Source organism: Convolutriloba macropyga, chromosome 11, assembly GCF_964194025.1.
Source record: "Convolutriloba macropyga chromosome 11, txConMacr16.3, whole genome shotgun sequence".
NCBI classification, from domain to species: Eukaryota; Metazoa; Xenacoelomorpha; order Acoela; family Convolutidae; genus Convolutriloba; species Convolutriloba macropyga.
This window is the reverse complement of record NC_134478.1, coordinates 57226469-57249459: the sequence shown is the minus strand read 5'-3', so window position 1 is coordinate 57249459 and position 22991 is coordinate 57226469. Positions and strand designations below refer to the sequence as shown.

The window sequence follows — 22991 nt, the reverse complement described above, 5'->3', positions numbered from 1 at the left end:
AGATATTTGTTTATTCCTACCTATCAAATCTGCGTCAGAATAAATATTGTTTTTTTTATAGAAGTAAAATCGTACCAACGTTTTTTAGATCCTCTCAGTTGGCACATCACGTGAGACTAATTTCAAAAAAAAATTTGCGATTTGTGGAACTGAGAAACCAAAACGTGTCTAACTTTTCGCAATTCATATACCACTTTCAATGATGAAATTTAATTCAGTAAGATCATGTAAAACTTTACTTAATTTGTGGAATGAGATCACCTTTTGTCACGAATATTCACAGATAGGCGCAAATCATTTTTACAAACTAGAACCTGTAATTAAACTAGAAAATTTCAATAGTATTTAGTTGAGAACTAATTCAAAGACATGATTGTTCTAGTGAACCCTGATTTTAAAACCAGGGTCACGAGAAAGGCCGACAAAAGTATGCATAATTGATATTTCTCACATTGACTTTATATCTGGACGTTAGATAAATTGAGTCAGCATGTCTTTAAGACTGATTATTGTCAATGACACAGTTGTTGTTCATTAAACTGATTAGAGGTGAACTCTCAACATCTTCTATAAATATCGGTTGGAAAATCTCGATAGTATTTGTCTTGTATATCAAATTCTTGCCCAATCAATATTAACTTCAGAAGCTGCCAAATTTCACAACTTGTTATGACATCAAGTCGTTCCTTCTTTTGCCTTTCCTCCAACTTTTGCCAGGATTTTTTTCTGAAGTGAAAACCAAAGTTACAAATCTTTTTCTTTTTTATGTATCTTTAGATTGAGCTTAGGTCCTATCAAAATTAATCTTATAGTTGGTGAAAATTGCCAAATTGACTGACAGAGTGTTGTATCAGCAACGATCAGAATTTTCACCAAAAACCCGACCAGAGATCTGAACAGGCGCAGAGGAAAATGCCAGAAAATTAGATTCAAAGCCGATTATTTCCCGTGCTCTCACTGATAGATCTTAAACTCAATACTTTAGAGGCATTTTTGTGTGAAAAACACCAACAAAATAACGAAGGTCTATCCGTGGTCGCAATCTCCTACCCCGGTACTCTGTCATGAGGGGGGGGGGGGGGGGGGTGCGGCCACGGAGAGGTCGAGTGGAGCGTAGATAATCGAGCGACGACTGCTGAATATTTCTGCACTTCTTACTTTTGTTGTGTTTTAGTTTAAACCAATCAGATTATTCGGCCAATCAAATTGATTTGAATCTCTTTTTTCTCATTCAGCTCTACGCCCGTTTGGCTCTAATTTTCAGCTCCTTTTAAAACATGGAAAATTTTTTGAGCGCAATGTGTTGAGCGCAATCAGCCAATCAGACAACAGTATCAACTCAATTCTGATTGGCCAGCAATAAAATATCTATATTTTGATATGTTTGCCGTTTTCACTATCTACAGGAAACCGGTATCTAGGAGTTATTGCTCTACGAGAAACGCCCAGGTTGTTGCGGGTATGTCTGCAACTGTCCTGAAGATACAGTTTGCACAGAGCGACTTCCAAAAGACAAAATTGGCAACGTATGTTATGGGGACAGTGGCTCACCCCTTTTCTCGATAGTTGTGAACGAGTTGGGTTTCAAGTTTGCACATTGTCTGTACGGGGTTGCGAGTTACACAGGTCACGGGTTCGCAGATTTGTGGTCCGTTTGCAACGGGGGGAGTTTCTTCACAAAGGTGCCCTTTTACCTCGATTGGATCAAAGACAACATAAAGAAAAACAGTTGAAATACTATTTTGGGAATTTTGGGAAAATCGAACCCTTTCATCGTCGCTGACTACAAAAAAACCATAGGACTAGATGCAAATATGTCTTCTGTTGATATTTTTCATTTGTTATTTTTATTGTATTTTTTTAATTTGAAAAGGGTTAAACTGCTTTAATAAACCTTGAGTGACAGTTTTCCACTAACCTTTTGTTATCAGCATTTTAGTAATCTTTTATCGATTCTTCAATAACGAAGCGTACACTTTCATTGATTATATTTTCAAGACTAGATTTTTGAGCCCTTGTGAACGAGTTAAACCAAAGAAAACTTGTTCAAATTTTCTTAATTATCTTGCTCGGAAATATCTGTCACTTGTGTCCACAATGCCTATTTTTGGGTAAGTTTGACATCTATTACTATTATCCACGCTCACCGCCACACCTGATGTCCAGACCTTCACCAACGTCCTGGCACAGAAGTAGGTATATTACCAAAATCGGTTTAATGAGTTTCAAAAAGACGAAAAGGAATGGAAGCATAATTAACCATTAGTTACAAAAAATATTACCTGGGTCGAGGTGTCACCGCTCAAAATCGCTAAAAGATAAAGATTTGCGGTGAATTTGATTAAAATGTGTAAGATCTGCGCTGAATTCAATGAGAGCAGTGAAAAAAACTCTTAAGCGACAAATTTTTTTCCAAAGCCTATGCGGTAAATATTTTCACCGTTAAAAACTGCAATTCTTGCAAATATTCACCAATAAATTAACCGCTAAATTCTAATCTTACAAAGTTTCACCATTGGATTAGTTGTACAGGAAAATGCAAAAATAGAGCTGGATAATCAACAACCTCGTAATATTAAAAAAAGTTACTATGTATTTCAAACATGATGTCGATCGAGGATCAACTTATGGATAGATATTCACCTTATGGATAGGAGATAAAGAAGATAAGCATACTAACCAAAGATGCCTTGTTTTTCAGCCATATCTGAGGATAATAGTTTTCATAATTTATGTTTTTAGAACACAACTACAATATTTAAATATTGCTGCAGAAAAAAGTTAGGTTTTTGTCACTTTTTCTTTGGAAGTAAGCGAATAATCGAATTAAGTATCTTTCGAAAAAAGTTTATTTCGATTGAGTCAAGGAGTTATAAAAATTGATCAAAACTCATTTTCAGATTCCCCTTTGTATGGGGAGTATAAAACACTAAGAATTTTTGGTCATGCTTCTCTCGAAAACAAATTAGTTCTTCGCCTCTTGTAACTTGGAAATATGGGAATAGCAGTTTTGAACAATGATTTTTATTTGGTCAATAATTTGTTACAATCCAATTAAAATCATAGCCAGAATTGCTGCCCTTTTTACTGGAAGTTGGAGGAATAAAAAATTCTTTGAATTTTTTCACCGCTAAAAACAAATCTTACAATTATTCACTGCTAATTTCAAAGCTAAGCTTAAAAAAATTGACTGCTTTCATTGCATTCCTCGCAAAAACATTCGGGCGCGTTGCGGTGAAAAGAGTTTTTTTCCACCGCTATTCACCGCTAATCTTACATTATATTTTTTTATGACCAAACCTCAACTCGGGTGCATAAAACAAATCGTTGATTGCACAGAAATTTAGAGTTTTTATAACTTAGCAGATTAAGACCTTTAAGAAAGATTTTTTTCTTTGATTTGTTCTCAACCAATTTCTAAAGAAAACCTCGAGCAATAAAATTTTAGACTCATTGGTTCAACGCGGGGCCAATGTCCGGAAAATTGGACAAATGCTTGTAGAAAAGAGTGAAACTAGGCTAATTTACATATTCGTTTCAGAATTGAATATATTTGCTATATTTGCTTAGGACTTTGAAAGCGCATACGATGTAATCTTGTGTGAACTTGGATTTTGTGTTAAGATTTCAAGAGTTCAATTTTTTTTCATGGAAGTGGCGTGGCTTTTCTGAGTTTGTGGATTTGATTAATTGATGAAAATTTTATCCAATGCAGCCCTTTGTTTGCACACTGCTCAAGGTGAGCACTCGACTTTAAAAACCCTGCACTCCAAATACCAATATAAAGTTTTTAAAAAGTCGTTTTGTTGCAGAGTTCAGAATCAGCTGTAAAATAATGCACTTCCTAGAGGTATAGAACCAGAGCAATCAAATTTTTGTTTAATCATAAGATGAGATCTTTTATGCGATTAAAGCATTTGAATTAGAATACAAGAACAATATAGTTGATCAACAGACCGGGCCGAGACTAGCCTTTTTGTTTTTCCTTTTTTTTAGTTTTGAAGTTTTTCAGTCATTCACGTGAGCGTCAAATTTTTTTTTTATGTTTTAACTGTCATGCACATCTTACTCGCAAAAATAATATTAATGAAGATTTCTCATACACTATTTTGAAGACAAAGTTTTTGGTGTTGGTTTCCAGGCAAAACGTTTTAGTGCAAAGTTTAGGACAATATCTATTGATGGCGCTGAGGAAACCATTGAATGCCAAAGCAAATGCAAGTTAATTAAATTCAGTTTCCGACAACTTCGGGGATAATTTAACAATGAGGATTTTTTTCATTCTGAAACGCGAGACAATGACTCAATGAAGGCAAATTTGAGTCAGCTATAATCGTGGTTGGCTAGATAAATTCAGAAAATAAAATATTTAATCCTGATCAGATGTTCAAACTAAAACTGATTCAGATCTTTCCTTTGAGAAATTCAATAAAACCTGAACATTGATCAACCTCCCCTGTCAATGAATGAGGTCAGAAAAATGGCGAGGTGCAACAAATCAGCCTATAAATTATTTAAGGTACGATGATTTTAAAATATCAAACCAATCTTTGGATTTTTTCCGTTTGTGCCCTCAGTACTTCCCCCCCGTTACCTAGCGCGTGTCATTACATAGTGAATCATTATGTAAAATTCTGGCACGTGCGTCTGGGGGTTTGCAAATGGTATGTATCCACTAAGCTGGGGGCAAAAACGGAAAAGATCCCAATCTTGACTTGAATTTCATATCTTTGGTGAATTAGAAACAATAAGGGATCATTTTCCTCTGCCAAATTGTCTTGGTTTTTTTAAAAAATTTTTCAGTACTTCGCAGGTAAATTTTCCGCAAATGGTACAAAAATCAGTGCATTCAGAGCTTTTACCAACCCGGGTCGAGGCTTTTGGGTGAATTTTTGTAAGAAATGCGGTGATCGCGGTGATTTTTTGTAAGAAATGCAGTAATTGCGGTTAATGCGGTGAAAATAAATATTTCACCGCATTTCACCGCATTTCTTACAAAAATTCACCACGAAATTCGCCGCATTTCTTACAAAGTTTCACGGCATCGACTTTTTTGGCAAATTAATGTAAGAAATGCGGTGAAAAAATATTATTTGCCACATTTCACCGCATTTCTTACAAAATTCACCGCGAAATTCACCGAATTTCTTACAAAATTTCACCGCATCGACTTTTTTGGCAACGTAATGTAAGAAATGCGGTGACAGCGGTGAATGCGGTGAAAAAATATAGTTCGTCACATTTCACCGCATTTCTTACAAAAACTCACCGAATATGAGTTCCAAAGATTAGTCTATCTGGTTTAAATTCACAAGAAATTGTTAAGATGAAAGTGAGAGTTGGCGCAGTGGACTTAGCAGGTGCATGAACGCAGGAGGTCAGAGGGTCGCACCCGTGTTGTTATGATGCGTTTTGTAAGAATACTGAGAACACGGTGAAAATAAATAATTCACCGCATTAACCGCAAAAAGATGTAAGAAATACGCGGTGAAAATTATTTTTTTCCACCGCATTTCACCGCATTTCTTACGAAAATTCACCACCAAACCTCGACTCAGGACTGAATGTTTTTTGATCACCTCAGAACTAACCTTATTTTTCAACAAAGTTTGACCCGGGGTTAAATTCTTCAACAATTGCTTATTGAACTTTAGCGAGTTCTCATTGTATGAAATTAACATGAACTTTTCCAAACAAACAAAAACAAAGTAGACTATTATTGATGATAATAGCAGTTTGAAACAATGACCAATCTAACGTTATTCTCTTTGTTGATCACTGCAGTTTTACAATTTTGTCGGGGATTCCAATTCATCAGAGAAGAACATGATCAAACGATTTATGAGAGGAGGAGTGAACAGAAATCACGACTTAGATCTGCTTTGACCTTTAACATCTTAGGAGGTCACTTGAGTCCGAGGCGCAAGTTTTATGTACAGGTATACACGTGGCGAAGTCGTACATATACAGAAGCTTGTGGAGGTACTATTGTGTCATCGCAGTGGGTGGTCACAGCAGCACACTGTGTTTACGGAGCAAAAAGTGAGTTTAGCCCAAGGTAGGCTAGGGAACCGAAACAAAACAAATTTTGACAACACCTTCTTCGAGCGCACATTGGTTCAGTCTACGCTCGAATTATTAGAAATTTTCTGATCTTTTCAAACTTCATTGAAAAGTTGGCTCAAGAAGAAATGTGGTGTTTAGTTTCTAACTTTCCTAATTAAAAATTAGTCTTAAATATTGCGACAGTTTCTTGCGTTTTTTTTTAGTTCTGTGCATTTTTTTACTCTGCTACTTTGCAATGCATTTAACAAATACTCCACAAAACATTTTGGCAAAATTACGAGCACAATACCTAGACAGATTGGTTTGGTGCGCCAAAATCTCACCGATCTTTTCTATAGTGATCAAGCGGCGTGAAAGCTTCAGACGCATCAAGTGGCCTTCGTTGCCAGAGAAACCGAACTAACACGAGCAACAGTCTGAAAAACGGGGAGTTAAAGAGAAGAGAATTTTAAAAAAACTTTATCTTAAAGCGCTAGCTGGCAGGCATTTTATTGTCTAGACAAAATCTAATTATAGGATATGAAGAAATGTACTTTATTATAGACAATTAAAACACTATTTTTCTCATATATAGACTCCCGGTTGATGCTTGATCGTGTAAATTTGATGTAACGCCGGCAACCTAAAATATTCTAGTCTTTTCTCTTATCGATCAAATCTTGTAAATTTAATTTTTTTTCTTTGTTATATCAGCGGAGCAGGGGCGAATTGATATTCCCAATGCTGCTCCGCTGATATTACAAAGAAAAAATTTAAATTTAAGGAGTCTATATATGAGAAAAATATATTTCTAATTGTCTATGCTCGTACCTTACCTCCAGAGCAGATCAGAACTGGAACAGAGTAAACTCAGGGAAACTCTCAAAGCTGGATCAGACCCTGATCAGGTCACTTTTTACGCTTGACAGAGTAGCTCCAGAGTAGAAGTATGTGGTTACCCTTGACAGAAGAGCTCCCAGAGTAGCCCTATTCTGGGTTATCCTTGACAGAGCTTGGCCCAGAATTGGCCTTATCTGGGACAACTCTTGACAGAGCAGACCTACTCTGGGAGAACTCTTGACAGAGCTGGCTCTGAGCAAGCCTACTCTGGGACAACTCTTGACAGAGCAGTCTCAGAGCAGGCCTACTCTGGGAAAACTCTTGTTAGAGCTGCCTCAGAGATGTTGGCTCCGCTGTGAGGCAACAAAAAAGCAACTCTCTGATCAGAGGCACATCTAGAGTCTGATGGATTTGATCACAACCTAAGGGGTCCAGCTGAAAGAAAAAGCTGGTCCACTTAAGAGGAAAATTTGATTAACATGACTGTTATCATTGAAAGCTGTCTAAGTTCATCCATTGAGTCAAAAACATGCACTAACTGTATACTAGATTTTTTTTCACAGCGGTTGGTTGTTTTTTTCATTCGCAATACTTTTAGAATGGTCATTTCTTTAAATAAATTTAATACTTCAAACATCATTATTTATGAAATGAATATATTATAGCGTATATAATTAGTTTTATTCTGTGATCAACTGAGTCAAGACTGACACCAGAGTAGACCTACTCTGTGATCAACTCTGTCAAGACAGACTCCAGAGTAGACCTACTCTGGGTTCTACTCTGTCAAGGCAAATTCCAGAATAGACCTACTCTGTGTTCTACTCTAAGACAAGACCCAGAGTTGAGTGGTCTCGTACTCTGGGGGAGCCCTGTTTCAGCTCTGATAGCGCACCTAACGCTGGTATTACCCTGCTCCAGCTCTGATCTACTCTTGAGGTTCGGTACGGGTGACTAAATACAAATTTTCAACTCCCATAATTAGATTTTGCCTAGAGAAAACATGTCTGCCACAAATCAACTGCGTAGAGACTTTGCAAATTTTTGTGACGTATTTAGTTTATTTATTGTTTACATTAGACTTCATCTGGACCAAAAATGTGACACAGAAATTCAGCTCAGCACTACGTGTATTGTTTGACTTTAACTTAACCCAATATGGGTTTCGATCAAAAAAGGAAACAGTTCTGTAAAAAATGTTTCTAACCTTTCATAAAATAAAAATTGAAGCAATGGATACGGTAATATTCAGAATAGGACTTACTTGAAATTTCCTTCAATTCAGTTGAGCATCTCCGCAATTCAATTTTTATAATTTTCAACTCTACATTGATAAATGCAAAACTATGAGGATATCCTGTTTGGCAATCGTAGATCTTACAATTAGCTTTAAAAAAGAGATTTCGACGAGCAGAATCAAACAAACTTAAGGTTATAAAATTGTTTGGATTATACTTTAAATAATGTGTAACAATAACCAAGTGTTTTTTCGTAAGTTACATATTTCAGATTGGTACCAGAAGTTAGAAAACGTTATATGCACTTTAATCCGCAACCTTCCAGGTTTGCAGAAGCTATTTCAGATTGACGAGATATGATGGTTTTCTTCATGAGTGAGAGAAAAATCGAACAAGAATATGATCATGTAAAAATTTTGAGAAAAAAATGACGTGTTCAATAAATTTTTAGATAAAGGACGAAAAAAAGAAGGGTAGAGCATTATTTTTTTCGAAAGACAACCTCAAAATATTGGAAGAACTTTCGCGAAATATTTTAAATTTAAGAAGCTTTAAATTTGCTTTTACTTATCAATTGATTCTCTAACTGATGAAGTTAGCATTCGATTGCAGCAATAGAGAATTTTCTTTCATAAAAAATTTTCTTTCATATTCATTTTCTTCGTAATGATCTTCAAAAACAATTATTAAACCAAACAACCTAGATGAGAATTGGGTTTTCCTGCTTTCTTTTGCCGCAGTGAGTTTTGCATTTCAAAAATTTTTATTTTTGTTTTTTATTGCAGATAGCGGAATGGGACTTGTGGGCGCATGAAAATGTATACTGCGACCTCATATTCTTATTGGGCTTTCGAGTCTTCACAAATTCTATTTATGTAGTAACCACCTATTGCATTCTAATGGCCCTTTTTGGAAGTCGTAACAAAAGCAAAACGTTGAAAAGCAGAGAGTGAGACTCGGCAAAATAACGATGAACACTTGAGTACCTAAATATATAATAACGTTAATTTTTCCTTTTTTTGTGGTTCCGAGCGACTCATGACAATTTTAATTTTGTTTGAGAAATCGCTAGAAAAATTTTATTTTTTTTTCTCATTTTTTAACGGTTTCTTTTCAATTATTTTTTATACAATTTGTGAGCAAAAAATTTTTCAAGCTTCAAATTTATTGAAAGTGTATGTAAATTGTTTTCCGGGTCGAGAAAAGAATAAAAAAATATGTAAGATAAGCGGTGAAAAGTTAGTTTTTTCACCGCAAATTTCGTACATAATTTTGCGGTGAAATGCGGTGAATGCGGTGAAATTATGTTAGTTCACCGCTAGACTAAGCGGTGATCTTACAAAAATTCACCACAATTCACCGTTAAAATATTTAATTTCACCGCCCTTACAAGGGTCCGAACCTTTCACCTCCTGCATGTCATCCACTTCTTCTTCCACTGCGCCATCTCTCAATAAATTCTATTATTTTTTGTTTGAATATAAATCGAATTCACTCTACTTTCTGCAAAACATGCGCGGTGAATTTTCGTAAGATTTGCAATTCTTAGCGGTGAAATTTCATATTTTAGCGGTGAAATGTGGTGAATTTTTGTAAGTTCACCGCTTACTCTAGTGGTGAAATTACATAAATTCACCGCTTAGAAAAAGTGTCAAAAAGATGTAAGATTAAGCGGTAGTTTTAGTGGGAAAGCAAATCTAACAATTCCTCCCACACACCATTAATTTCACCGCATTCTTTCCTGATCTCAAACATCTTTAACAATTTTTTCTAAGCGGTAAATTTATGTAAGTTCACCTCTAAGTTGAGCGGTGAATTTATGTAATTTCACCGCGTTCACCGCTTATCTTACAAAACTTGGACACTTTTTTTCGAAGCAGTAAATTTATGTAATTTCACCGCTAAATTCAGCGGTTGAATTATGTAATTTCAGCGCTACCAGGCGATAAAGTTTTTTTCACCGCATTCACAGCCTGATTTATGTAATTTCACCGCATTCACCGCTTATCTTACAAAAATTTCCGCATTAACCGCTTATCTTACAAAATTTTGCGTTGAATGGCGGTGACACCTCGACCCGGGTTTACTTAAACTTTATATTAATTAAACTTTATGAAAGTGTATAAATTAATTTTTCGAGAGCTCGACGGTAGACTTCTAGGCAATTCCTGAGAAATCAAATAGGTTTTCTGCTATTTGATTTGAGCTAACAGTTGCAACTGACGGCTTCTGACTTTTTTGAGCTCAATATATAGAAAAACTAATCGTCTTATTGATGTTTCGTTTCATTTTTGCAGTCAGCTTCAAGGAAAGGGTTAGATTTTTAGAATAATACTTGCTGTTTTTCCTCCGAAATTTTTTAAATTTATTTATTATTTATACTGAATTATGAAGGATTACTTCATTATTGAACAACAATTAAAATCGAACAGAATAAATAAGTGTAACGGGGAGAAAAATCTTCATCAAAAAGAAGACAAACAAAAATTCGGGTGGTTTTTAAAATAACCCTGTGTTTTTTTTCTGAAATCGTCACAAAATTTGATGATAAAGAAGATGAAAAAAATTGTTTTAGTCAAACTGAGCTACTGGAAATAAATATTTCAGGATTTGTTGGTAAACAAATTAATCGGATATTTGGCGACACAAATCAACAGTAATTCCATAAACTCACAGATGCAGTCGTCAATGCAATCATTGTATCAACATTGAGGAAAAATGTTTGACAGTTAATGACCAGTATTCTCAAGTAGGGGCAGCAAGTCAAGCTTCATATTCCAATTGAATATGTAATTTCAAATGTCAAAATGCAATGCCCACGGCCTCTGCCCTCTGTAGGTTCTGACCCTCCTTCCACTTTTTCTTCTAAAATTTGTCCTTTTTTCTGAATGCGGTGAAAATGGTGAAAACAAAAGTCTGGTAACCAAAAATTTCATATCTTACGACAGAACACCGATTAAAAAATTACAGCAAATTTTATCTGTTATTTTTGTAAGATCTTTGAGGTTCCTGGCATTGCGAAATATATATTTTCACTGCTTTCCGTTTTCCTTTTGTCACTTTCTACACTTTTTACAGGTTAAGTGTTGGAAAAATCATCACTGTAAACTGCTAACCTCACAATTTTTTAACGTATTTTTCACAAGAAAGAGAAATGAACATGTTTTTAAATACAAAAAATAACCCTATTTAGCTTTTGGCGAAGGTTTGAATGAACAGGTAACTGGCATGGTAAGCAGGATGCTTTGTAATCAAACTCTTGTAACGGAGAACATTTAAGAATTTAAGAAACAGTTTTTAAGAATTGCGGTTTATGGAGTGATTAAAAACAAACAAGTTATTAGCGAATTTTTGAAAAGAAAAAGAAGTGAATATGTTAAACAGAAAAAAAATTACTGAGCGGTTGGCAAAGGATTGAATGAACAGGTAACTGGCATGGTAAGCAGGATGCAAGAGTAATCAAACTCTTGTAACGGAGACCATTTAAGAATTTAAGAAACAGTTTTTAAGAATTGCGGTTTATGGAGTGATTAAAAACAACAAGTTATTAGCGAATTTTTGAAAAGAAAAAGAAGTGAATATGTTAAACAGAAAAAAAATTACTAAGCGGTTGGCAAAGGATTGAATGAACAGGTAACTGGCATGGTAAGCAGGATGCTTTGTAATCAAACTCTTGTAACGGAGACCATTTAAGAATTTAAGAAACAGTTTTTAAGAATTGCGGTTTATGGAGTGATTAAAAACAAACAAGTTATTAGCGAATTTTTGAAAAGAAAAAGAAGTGAATATGTTAAACAGAAAAAAAATTACTGAGCGGTTGGCAAAGGATTGAATGAACAGGTAACTGGCATGGTAAGCAGGATGCAAGAGTAATCAAACTCTTGTAACGGAGACCATTTAAGAATTTAAGAAACAGTTTTTAAGAATTGCGGTTTATGGAGTGATTAAAAACAAACAAGTTATTAGCGAATTTTTGAAAAGAAAAAGAAGTGAATATGTTAAACAGAAAAAAAATTACTAAGCGGTTGGCAAAGGATTGAATGAACAGGTAACTGGCATGGTAAGCAGGATGCTTTGTAATCAAACTCTTGTAACGGAGACCATTTAAGAATTTAGGAAACAGTTTTTAAGAATTGCGGTTTATGGAGTGATTAAAAACAAACAAGTTATTAGCGAATTTTTGAAAAGAAAAAGAAGTGAATATGTTAAACAGAAAAAAAATTACTGAGCGGTTGGCAAAGGATTGAATGAACAGGTAACTGGCATGGTAAGTAGGATGCTTTGTAATCAAACTCTTGTAACGGAGACCATTTAAGAATTTAAGAAACAGTTTTTAAGAATTGCGGTTTATGGAGTGATTAAAAACAAACAAGTTATTAGCGAATTTTTGAAAAGAAAAAGAAGTAAATATGTTAAACAGAAAAAAAATTACTGAGCGGTTGGCAAAGGATTGAATGAACAGGTAACTGGCATGGTAAGCAGGATGCTTTGTAATCAAACTCTTGTAACGGAGACCATTTAAGAATTTAAGAAACAGTTTTTAAGAATTGCGGTTTATGGAGTGATTAAGAACAAACAAGTTATTAGCGAATTTTTGAAAAGAAAAAGAAGTGAATATGTTAAACAGAAAAAAAATTACTGAGCGGTTGGCAAAGGATTGAATGAACAGGTAACTGGCATGGTAAGCAGGATGCTTTGTAATCAAACTCTTGTAACGGAGACCATTTAAGAAATTAAGAAACAGTTTTTAAGTATTGCGGTTTATGGAGTGATTAAGAACAAACAAGTTATTAGCGAATTTTTGAAAAGAAAAAGAAGTGAATATGTTAAACAGAAAAAAAATTACTGAGCGGTTGGCAAAGGATTGAATGAACAGTAACTGGCATGGTAAGCAGGATGCTTTGTAATGAAACTCTTGTAACGGAGACCATTTAAGAATTTAAGAAACAGTTTTTAAGAATTGCGGTTTATGGAGTGATTAAGAACAAACAAGTTATTAGCGAATTTTTGAAAAGAAAAAGAAGTGAATATGTTAAACAGAAAAAAAATTACTGAGCAGTTGGCAAAGGATTGAATGAACAGGTAACTGGCATGGTAAGCAGGATGCTTTGTAATCAAACTCTTGTAACGGAGACCATTTAAGAATTTAAGAAACAGTTTTTAAGAATTGCGGTTTATGGAGTGATTAAGAACAAACAAGTTATTAGCGAATTTTTGAAAAGAAAAAGAAGTGAATATGTTAAACAGAAAAAAAATTACTGAGCGGTTGGCAAAGGATTGAATGAACAGGTAACTGGCATGGTAAGCAGGATGCTTTGTAATCAAACTCTTGTAACGGAGACCATTTAAGAATTTAAGAAACAGTTTTTAAGAATTGCGGTTTATGGAGTGATTAAGAACAAACAAGTTATTAGCGAATTTTTGAAAAGAAAAAGAAGTGAATATGGTAAACAGAAAAAAAATTACTGAGCGGTTGGCAAAGGATTGAATGAACAGGTAACTGGCATGGTAAGCAGGATGCTTTGTAATCAAACTCTTGTAACGGAGACCATTTAAGAATTTAAGAAACAGTTTTTAAGAATTGCGGTTTATGGAGTGATTAAGAACAAACAAGTTATTAGCGAATTTTTGAAAAGAAAAAGAAGTGAATATGTTAAACAGAAAAAAAATTACTGAGCGGTTGGCAAAGGATTGAATGAACAGGTAACTGGCATGGTAAGCAGGATGCTTTGTAATCAAACTCTTGTAACGGAGACCATTTAAGAATTTAAGAAACAGTTTTTAAGAATTGCGGTTTATGGAGTGATTAAGAACAAACAAGTTATTAGCGAATTTTTGAAAAGAAAAAGAAGTGAATATGTTAAACAGAAAAAAAATTACTGAGCGGTTGGCAAAGGATTGAATGAACAGCAACTGGCATGGTAAGCAGGATGCTTTGTAATGAAACTCTTGTAACGGAGACCATTTAAGAATTTAAGAAACAGTTTTTAAGAATTGCGGTTTATGGAGTGATTAAGAACAAACAAGTTATTAGCGAATTTTTGAAAAGAAAAAGAAGTGAATATGTTAAACAGAAAAAAAATTACTGAGCGGTTGGCAAAGGATTGAATGAACAGGTAACTGGCATGGTAAGCAGGATGCTTTGTAATCAAACTCTTGTAACGGAGACCATTTAAGAATTTAAGAAACAGTTTTTAAGAATTGCGGTTTATGGAGTGATTAAGAACAAACAAGTTATTAGCGAATTTTTGAAAAGAAAAAGAAGTGAAAATGGTAAACAGAAAAAAAATACTGAGCGGTTGGCAAAGGATTGAATGAACAGGTAACTGGCATGGTAAGCAGGATGCTTTGTAATCAAACTCTTGTAACGGAGACCATTTAAGAATTTAAGAAACAGTTTTTATGAATTGCGGTTTATGGAGTGATTAAGAACAAACAAGTTATTAGCGAATTTTTGAAAAGAAAAAGAAGTGAATATGTTGAACAGAAAAAAATTACTGAGCGGTTGGCAAAGGATTGAATGAACAGGTAACTGGCATGGTAAGCAGGATGCTTTGTAATCAAACTCTTGTAACGGAGACCATTTAAGAATTTAAGAAACAGTTTTTAAGAATTGCGGTTTATGGAGTGATTAAGAACAAACAAGTTATTAGCGAATTTTTGAAAAGAAAAAGAAGTGAATATGTTAAACAGAAAAAAAATTACTGAGCGGTTGGCAAAGGATTGAATGAACAGGTAACTGGCATGGTAAGCAGGATGCTTTGTAATCAAACTCTTGTAACGGAGACCATTTAAGAATTTAGGAAACAGTTTTTAAGAATTGCGGTTTATGGAGTGATTAAAAACAAACAAGTTATTAGCGAATTTTTGAAAAGAAAAAGAAGTGAATATGTTAAACAGAAAAAAAATTACTGAGCGGTTGGCAAAGGATTGAATGAACAGGTAACTGGCATGGTAAGTAGGATGCTTTGTAATCAAACTCTTGTAACGGAGACCATTTAAGAATTTAAGAAACAGTTTTTAAGAATTGCGGTTTATGGAGTGATTAAAAACAAACAAGTTATTAGCGAATTTTTGAAAAGAAAAAGAAGTAAATATGTTAAACAGAAAAAAAATTACTGAGCGGTTGGCAAAGGATTGAATGAACAGGTAACTGGCATGGTAAGCAGGATGCTTTGTAATCAAACTCTTGTAACGGAGACCATTTAAGAATTTAAGAAACAGTTTTTAAGAATTGCGGTTTATGGAGTGATTAAGAACAAACAAGTTATTAGCGAATTTTTGAAAAGAAAAAGAAGTGAATATGTTAAACAGAAAAAAAATTACTGAGCGGTTGGCAAAGGATTGAATGAACAGGTAACTGGCATGGTAAGCAGGATGCTTTGTAATCAAACTCTTGTAACGGAGACCATTTAAGAATTTAAGAAACAGTTTTTAAGAATTGCGGTTTATGGAGTGATTAAGAACAAACAAGTTATTAGCGAATTTTTGAAAAGAAAAAGAAGTGAATATGTTAAACAGAAAAAAAATTACTGAGCGGTTGGCAAAGGATTGAATGAACAGTAACTGGCATGGTAAGCAGGATGCTTTGTAATGAAACTCTTGTAACGGAGACCATTTAAGAATTTAAGAAACAGTTTTTAAGAATTGCGGTTTATGGAGTGATTAAGAACAAACAAGTTATTAGCGAATTTCTGAAAAGAAAAAGAAGTGAATATGTTAAACAGAAAAAAAATTACTGAGCGGTTGGCAAAGGATTGAATGAACACGTAACTGGCATGGTAAGCAGGATGCTTTGTAATCAAACTCTTGTAACGGAGACCATTTAAGAATTTAAGAAACAGTTTTTAAGAATTGCGGTTTATGGAGTGATTAAGAACAAACAAGTTATTAGCGAATTTTTGAAAAGAAAAAGAAGTGAATATGGTAAACAGAAAAAAAATTACTAAGCGGTTGGCAAAGGATTGAATGAACAGGTAACTGGCATGGTAAGCAGGATGCTTTGTAATCAAACTCTTGTAACGGAGACCATTTAAGAATTTAAGAAACAGTTTTTAAGAATTGCGGTTTATGGAGTGATTAAGAACAAACAAGTTATTAGCGAATTTTTGAAAAGAAAAAGAAGTGAATATGGTAAACAGAAAAAAAATTACTGAGCGGTTGGCAAAGGATTGAATGAACAGGTAACTGGCATGGTAAGCAGGATGCTTTGTAATCAAACTCTTGTAACGGAGACCATTTAAGAATTTAAGAAACAGTTTTTATGAATTGCGGTTTATGGAGTGATTAAGAACAAACAAGTTATTAGCGAATTTTTGAAAAGAAAAAGAAGTGAATATGTTGAACAGAAAAAAATTACTGAGCGGTTGGCAAAGGATTGAATGAACAGGTAACTGGCATGGTAAGCAGGATGCTTTGTAATCAAACTCTTGTAACGGAGACCATTTAAGAATTTAAGAAACAGTTTTTAAGAATTGCGGTTTATGGAGTGATTAAGAACAAACAAGTTATTAGCGAATTTTTGAAAAGAAAAAGAAGTGAATATGTTAAACAGAAAAAAAATTACTGAGCGGTTGGCAAAGGATTGAATGAACAGGTAACTGGCATGGTAAGCAGGATGCTTTGTAATCAAATTCTTGTGACTGAGACCATTTAAGAAACAGTTTTAAAGAGTGGCCATTTTTTAAAGAATTGCGGTGGTTAAGTATGTAATGGGAAAAATACCACAAAAAACCGCACATCTTACAAAAATCACTGAATTCACCGGGATGCGGGCGATTTAGTCTGATAAGTATATACATAACTGCTATTCAGCAACTCCTACAGTGTTTTTCTGCAAAACTAGCTCGTCCCTGAACCAAGACAAAAGGCAACAGCGAGCATTTTCTCTATTAAGTGTTTGAGATCGGCATGATAAACTTTTATTCTATTCAATTACTATGGATTAGTTTATTTATTTAAATTGTTTTTAGCGAAGGACGTATACATATATGTGGGCGACTTCGCACAACCAGTTCCAGTCAACAATCGGCAAAACATCTCAAAGATATTTGAATATCAAGAGTTAGTCATTTTTCAGATCTTATTATGATCTTAGAATCTTACTTTTTATCACAATAAAAAAATGATTGTGAACAAACTGACAACGTAGTTTAGTCATGTAGTTAGTTCATTAATGCTTGAGTTCGAATATAAAAAAGTACTTTTTCAGAACCAAATTTCTGTCGCTTTTTTGGCTTGCCAGACGTCTTAGCCCGGCCTGATTTGAACTAGTTCAGAGCAATTGCAAATGTATGCCTTTTGTATGCTAATTTTAAAATTCGCTTCCCTTTCTTTTGCCGAAATTATCTCATTTTTACACCATAACTTAACGGCTCAAAGACCGCAAAATTCGGGGAAATTGTAGCACAGAGGATTATGCAATTATAGACAGAGACACCTATTCAGCACCGTAGAAAGTGTTCTCTAGCTCTGAAAAAAATTTGTTTTTTTTACACCAGTCGGATAAAAAAAATTTTGTGCGCGGCTATGAACTTCACGGTTATGAATCTCCAGGCCGTGAGCCAATCATAAAATACCAATTATGGATTAATGAAACTTACTAAACATACAGTGCTCACGTAGGTTTTATAGTTTGGCTGATAAGCAGTTCAAAGGGCCGTTCCGAAACGCTTCTGTGCATGAAATTTCAAATTTTCGTACTTTCTGTCTTTTCGAAGTTTTTGTAGTTCTCTATCTCTCATAAGGTTTTCAGACCCGAATGTTTTAGATATAATTTTGGGCTGGTCTTTATTTTCAGGGCTTCCACTAATATAACTGGATTATTGACTTTTTCCTTCGAAAACTAAATGGTTCATAAAACTGGTTATATATGCTAACTTACTTACCATCAAAAGAACCAAAAATTGGACCTTAGTAGCCAATTATAGTATGTTACCAATCATTAAGTTCTAGTAACTTCTAGAATATTTGTTTTGAATTTAAATCAAATCACTCTACAATCTGTAAAAAGTGCGCGCTAAATATTTGCAATGTTTGCGTTTTTTAGCGGTAAAATTACATATTTTAGCGGCGAAATGTGGTGATTTTGTTAAGTTCACCGCTTTCAAAAAAGTGTCAAAGAGAAGTAAGATTATGGGTTAATCTAGAGTGGTGAAATCTAACAATTCCTCCCTTACTCCCCATTACCCTCCTTATATTACATCGCTTTCCACCCCTAAAGTTACCCCTTTATCTTAATCTTTCTGACAATTTTTTCTAAGCGGTGAAATTATGTAATTTCCGCATTCAGCGCTATCTCACATAATTTGGACACCTTTTTAAGCGGTGAAATTATGTAATTTCACCGCTAACAAACAATAGATTTTTTTTTACCGCATTCACCGCCTGATTTATGTTATTTTACCGCATTCACCGCTTATTTTACTAAGTTTTCCGCATTCACCGCTTATCTTGCACATTTTTGTTTTGCGTTGAATGACGGTGACCCTCGACCCGGGTTATGATGATATCCTGTAAGATTATTCGAACCGAATTTCTCTGAGAACTTAAAAAAGTCTTAAGACTAGTAGCTACGTTGATGTCTGAAGCCGTGCTCAAGCTGAAATTCGATGTCCGCCCACATGACATGAGTTGATGCGCTACTGTTACGTTCCTTGCGGCATTAAACTTGCGCAATATTTGTTAAAATTAGCTATTTTCTGTTATGGTTTTGTTTGTGATTGAAAAACTTAGGAGTCAGAAACAAAAGTGTTTGGTTAATTTTTTTAAATTAGAACAAATGTTAGATTGTGGCTATGATCATATTTTGCTGAACAATTACTTTTAATTAGTTTTACTCAAGCAAAATTTATAATGCAAACAAAAACTTTCAAATAACTTCTTAAATTTTGCTTGATTAATGATTTAAAGACACATTTGCGCAAAGCAAAAAAGATGCTATAACATTTTTATCTATTTAGATTCGAGGAAGCTTCCTTAAAGAACGACATAGCAATGATCAAAGTGAAGAATTTTCAATTTCCAGAGAGTTCGATTCTCCCTTTGTGCGTAGATGTCGAGCCAGACTATTGCTCTCTACTGGCAACTTGTGGCATGGGACGAACCAGTCGTGAACACATATTTCTATCAGTCGTATTAAAGGCGCATTTTTCAAACAATTCTAGTTTTTTCTTCATAAAATTCTTCGATTGCCGCCTTACTATTCATCATTATACGTTTCCCACGTTGAGTTTCGAAACCCAAGTGACCTCTGATAACCCGGAACGAGTTTCAAGCCTTGATCAGAACTTTTCCGGTGAAATACACGTCCTAAATTGATAAATCAGTGCCAATCACGTCTTGCTTCCAGTCTTAAGGCTTGTAAACTCTTGTCGCGACTTGTTCAAAATTTTCTCAAGTCTTTTCAAGTCTAATTTAGGTCTCGTCAAGAGTTGACAAGTCTCAAGTCAAGTCTTGGTCAAGAGTTGGCAAGTTTTTGCGTCAAAATCTTCTCCAAGACTTGACATTTTTTGATTATTAATGATACACATTAAAATTTTGAGAAGGTTTTATTTATAAATTCTGCATTTAAAGATCAGCTAAAACTCGTCAGATTTTTAGAGAAAAATTTTTTAATCTATCCAAGCTATTTGTGACCTGAGCATCCATCATTTTAAAATTTTTCACATGTTTTTCCTGAAATCAATTTTTTTTTTCAGTGGGCAGAAAGGAGTCGCCATGACTGGTATATTTTGGCGTTATAAGAAATTTTTCTATTCTCTTGCAAGTGAGTTTGTGAAAATGCTTCCATTTTCCTGTGCTTTTTTTACTTTGGAGGTTTTCTTAGGAGCGAAAAAACCACCACTAAAAACTTTGTCCATGAATTGACTCAATACTTGTCAAGTCTTCGCCAAGACATGACTCAAGAATTTCCAAGACTTAAGACCTGATTAAAGACGTGCGAGGTCAAAAAAGTGACATGATCAGAGCTCTGATGCAGTACTGCTCCCAGACTTGCAATTTCACTGAAACAGGAGTGACTAAGACTTGATGTTCACTCCTGGAAGACTATTTCCAGACTTTGGCCTCTAATCAAACTGTGCCAAATTCAAGCGGCATCTGATCAGACCTTGATAAGACCAAATTTTTGTGCGACTTTCGTACGACAGAAGGTTTTCACGAGATTTTCGTGAAACCTATGAGCAGACTATGTCCAGAATTGGTCACTGAGTGGCCGTATATGTGGTTGTCCATTGCCCAGACTATGGTGCTGGCATAAATTTCCAGACTCTTTAATTTTGGTCGCAATAATACTTCGTGTTCAATTGAGTTAAAAGTTGAGGTTAAATTTTTCCGAAACAATCTCACGTTTTACTCCGGGTCATACATTTTTTAGAACATTTCAGAACTTGACTCAATTTCTCTAAATTGTTCCATTTAACTGACAATTGAGTTGACGCAAAAAATGACTTGACAAAATTGTCATTTTCTCCCAGCGAAATTAATTTAGTTCAGCTGCAATTAATTTAGAACTGCAATTTAGTTCAGCTAAAAAAGCAAAAAACTACCAATCTGATCATAAACATAGTGGTTACTCCTGTTTATGGTGTTTAATAAATAAAAACCTACAGACTAAGAAAACTACTCCAAGACAAATAAAACGAGCGAAACCTTTGATATCTCCAAGGGTTGCTCTTTTTTTAAAAAAAATGCGGCAGTCATAAAAGCCGAACTGAGTTCCTGCTGATTCTACTTTTCCACAACAACAATGTTACATTAAAACCCATCTCCAAAAGGCAACAATCTTTGAGAAAATGTCTTACCATTCGATACAGGTGAAAATGTTTGTTTCGCAACTCCTTTGAGACATTCATAACCTAAATGACAACAATATGTATCGAAATTGGCTGAAACAAATCTTTTCAGTGAACAGCTACTCTTTCCAAATAAAGGTGTTGTCCTGTTAAGAATTGCTGTACAAAATTCCTACTTTTTGCAAAAAAAACGGAATTATAACTCGGAATAAGTGCTATAAATTCAAATACATGTGGCTGAGCATTGAATTGAAATCAATTTTTTACACTTTTAATAATCATGCTGAAATTGTTTAACAAATTTCATTCTCTTACTTCAACTAAAAAAATAGTTTTGAACAAAATACATCAATTTAGAAAAACCATAAAAAGTGTTGGCTTTGTTTCTAAATTTGCCTGTTTTCTATTTGCTCGAAATTGTATTATATTCCATTTATTACAGTTATTTAAAAAGATCCCTCAGAATAACGAAAGTTTAAGGAAATTAACGAAACAACGAAATAAAAAATGGCTGCAAAAGTCACGCAAATGTCGGAACCTTTTTTAATATATCAATTAGAAGTAGACTTAACAACAAATTAAATTTTCTGAATCTAAAGAAATTTAACATAAAAAAGTTAATTGTTTTGGTCTTCTTTTAAAAAGGCAATTTTCAACAATTGAAAAAAGCAAATAAAATATCAGGAAAAAAAATCTAAAATTTTTTTGTCACAGTAAACACACAAAACAGTTTTCTGCAATGATTTGATAGTTTTCTTTGCATTTTTAATTCAATCGATATATTTTGGCACTGATCATTCGTTTTGAACCACGATTCTGTTCGAAAAAACCAATTTGTTTGAAAACAGTTAAACATCTATCACATTGAAAATTTTTCAAAATGTTTTATGATAAGGTTTGAAATCTGAGCATGTGCTCTAAAACCAACTCCAACTTGTTCTATTCAGAGAAATTTCAGAAAAACATGCGTAAAACTTGAGTATCATAACAATTTTAGCTTGGTATTCTTTGAAGTTTTTGTGACCTTTTGACCAACTTTATTGTTGGATTTGTTTAAAAAGTATTTTTTGTGAAAACTAGATTAATAATGAGGCTGTCATTAAGAAAACTTTTTCTGAGATATGATTGAGCCTTTAGTGGTCGGCTTCGTCTAAACAAAACTTTGAAACTAACATAATTCTGTGTAGCACAAAACAAACCATCCCTAAGCCTTTGGAGTTGTTTGATCGATATTGATGCCCAAATCAGGAGCTGTATCTTTTGGAGGAAGCCCCCGCTGGAAGACAGAGAGATGAATGGCCAGATCAAATTTGCACAAGCAAGTACGAAAAAACTACTTTATTTTTTTGTAGAAATAATTGGACTCCTTTTGGACTGTCTATCAACCTAGCTCTTTTTCTAAGATCATTGTTATGCTGAGTAAGCTTTCATAAAATCTAAATATGGCAATTTTTTGTTCGTAAATTTCATGTAAGGTGGTTAACTAGACGAAAAATTTCCGAAAAAGAATTTCATTGAAGTGCCAAAAAGTAATGTTGTTTCTAGGAAAAGCGATCTATTTTGTAAAGAAAAGCGGTAAAAATAGTTTCTGTTAAAATGAATGTTTGTAGTTTTTAATCTTCTTTGTTTTACATAAAATGTCAAACTACTACGTTATCCATGACGTTTCCTATTTTCCGAGCAAATCTGTTTAGTTGTTTTGGTTATTTTCTTCATTTGAGATTAATATGCACTTAAAGAAAACAGTTGATGCTTGCAGCTTTATTATAGCTAAACCAGTTTGAACAAAAAATTACGCTAGACTACAGTAATCTTATTTATTCGTTAAAATCAACCCTCGTGAAGCTGTGTTTACAAATAATGACACCTCCAGACGAAGATTTGGACCTCCAATCTTACTTCAAAGCTCAGATCTCCAGGGTTGATTTGCGCAGAAAAATGAAATTTGCGTCTATATCTTCAGGACGTATAATGAATTAAAGTTTAGAATTTGCAACGTGTTAATCTTGGAAATGTGAATGAGGTTATGAGGTATCTTGCATTTAACTGATTTAATGAAATATATAAAGAAAGA

General features: G+C 34.1%; 1 protein-coding gene across 2 annotated transcripts in view; it reads left to right on the top strand.

Moving 5' to 3' along the window:
- Positions 1–5725: 5725 nt before the first annotated feature.
- LOC142349397 (chymotrypsinogen B-like) overlaps positions 5726–22991 on the top strand; it is a 29334-nt gene continuing 12068 nt past the window's right edge. The window contains exons 1-4 of one of the 2 annotated variants that reach the window (XM_075400926.1): positions 5726–6042; positions 17096–17186; positions 19085–19265; positions 22166–22239. In XM_075400926.1, coding sequence (XP_075257041.1) covers positions 5745–6042; positions 17096–17186; positions 19085–19265; positions 22166–22239 — 644 coding nt within the window. In that variant the 5' untranslated portion in view covers positions 5726–5744. The remainder of the gene's footprint in view (positions 6043–17095; positions 17187–19084; positions 19266–22165; positions 22240–22991) is intronic. The other variant, XM_075400927.1, reaches the window with a different exon arrangement.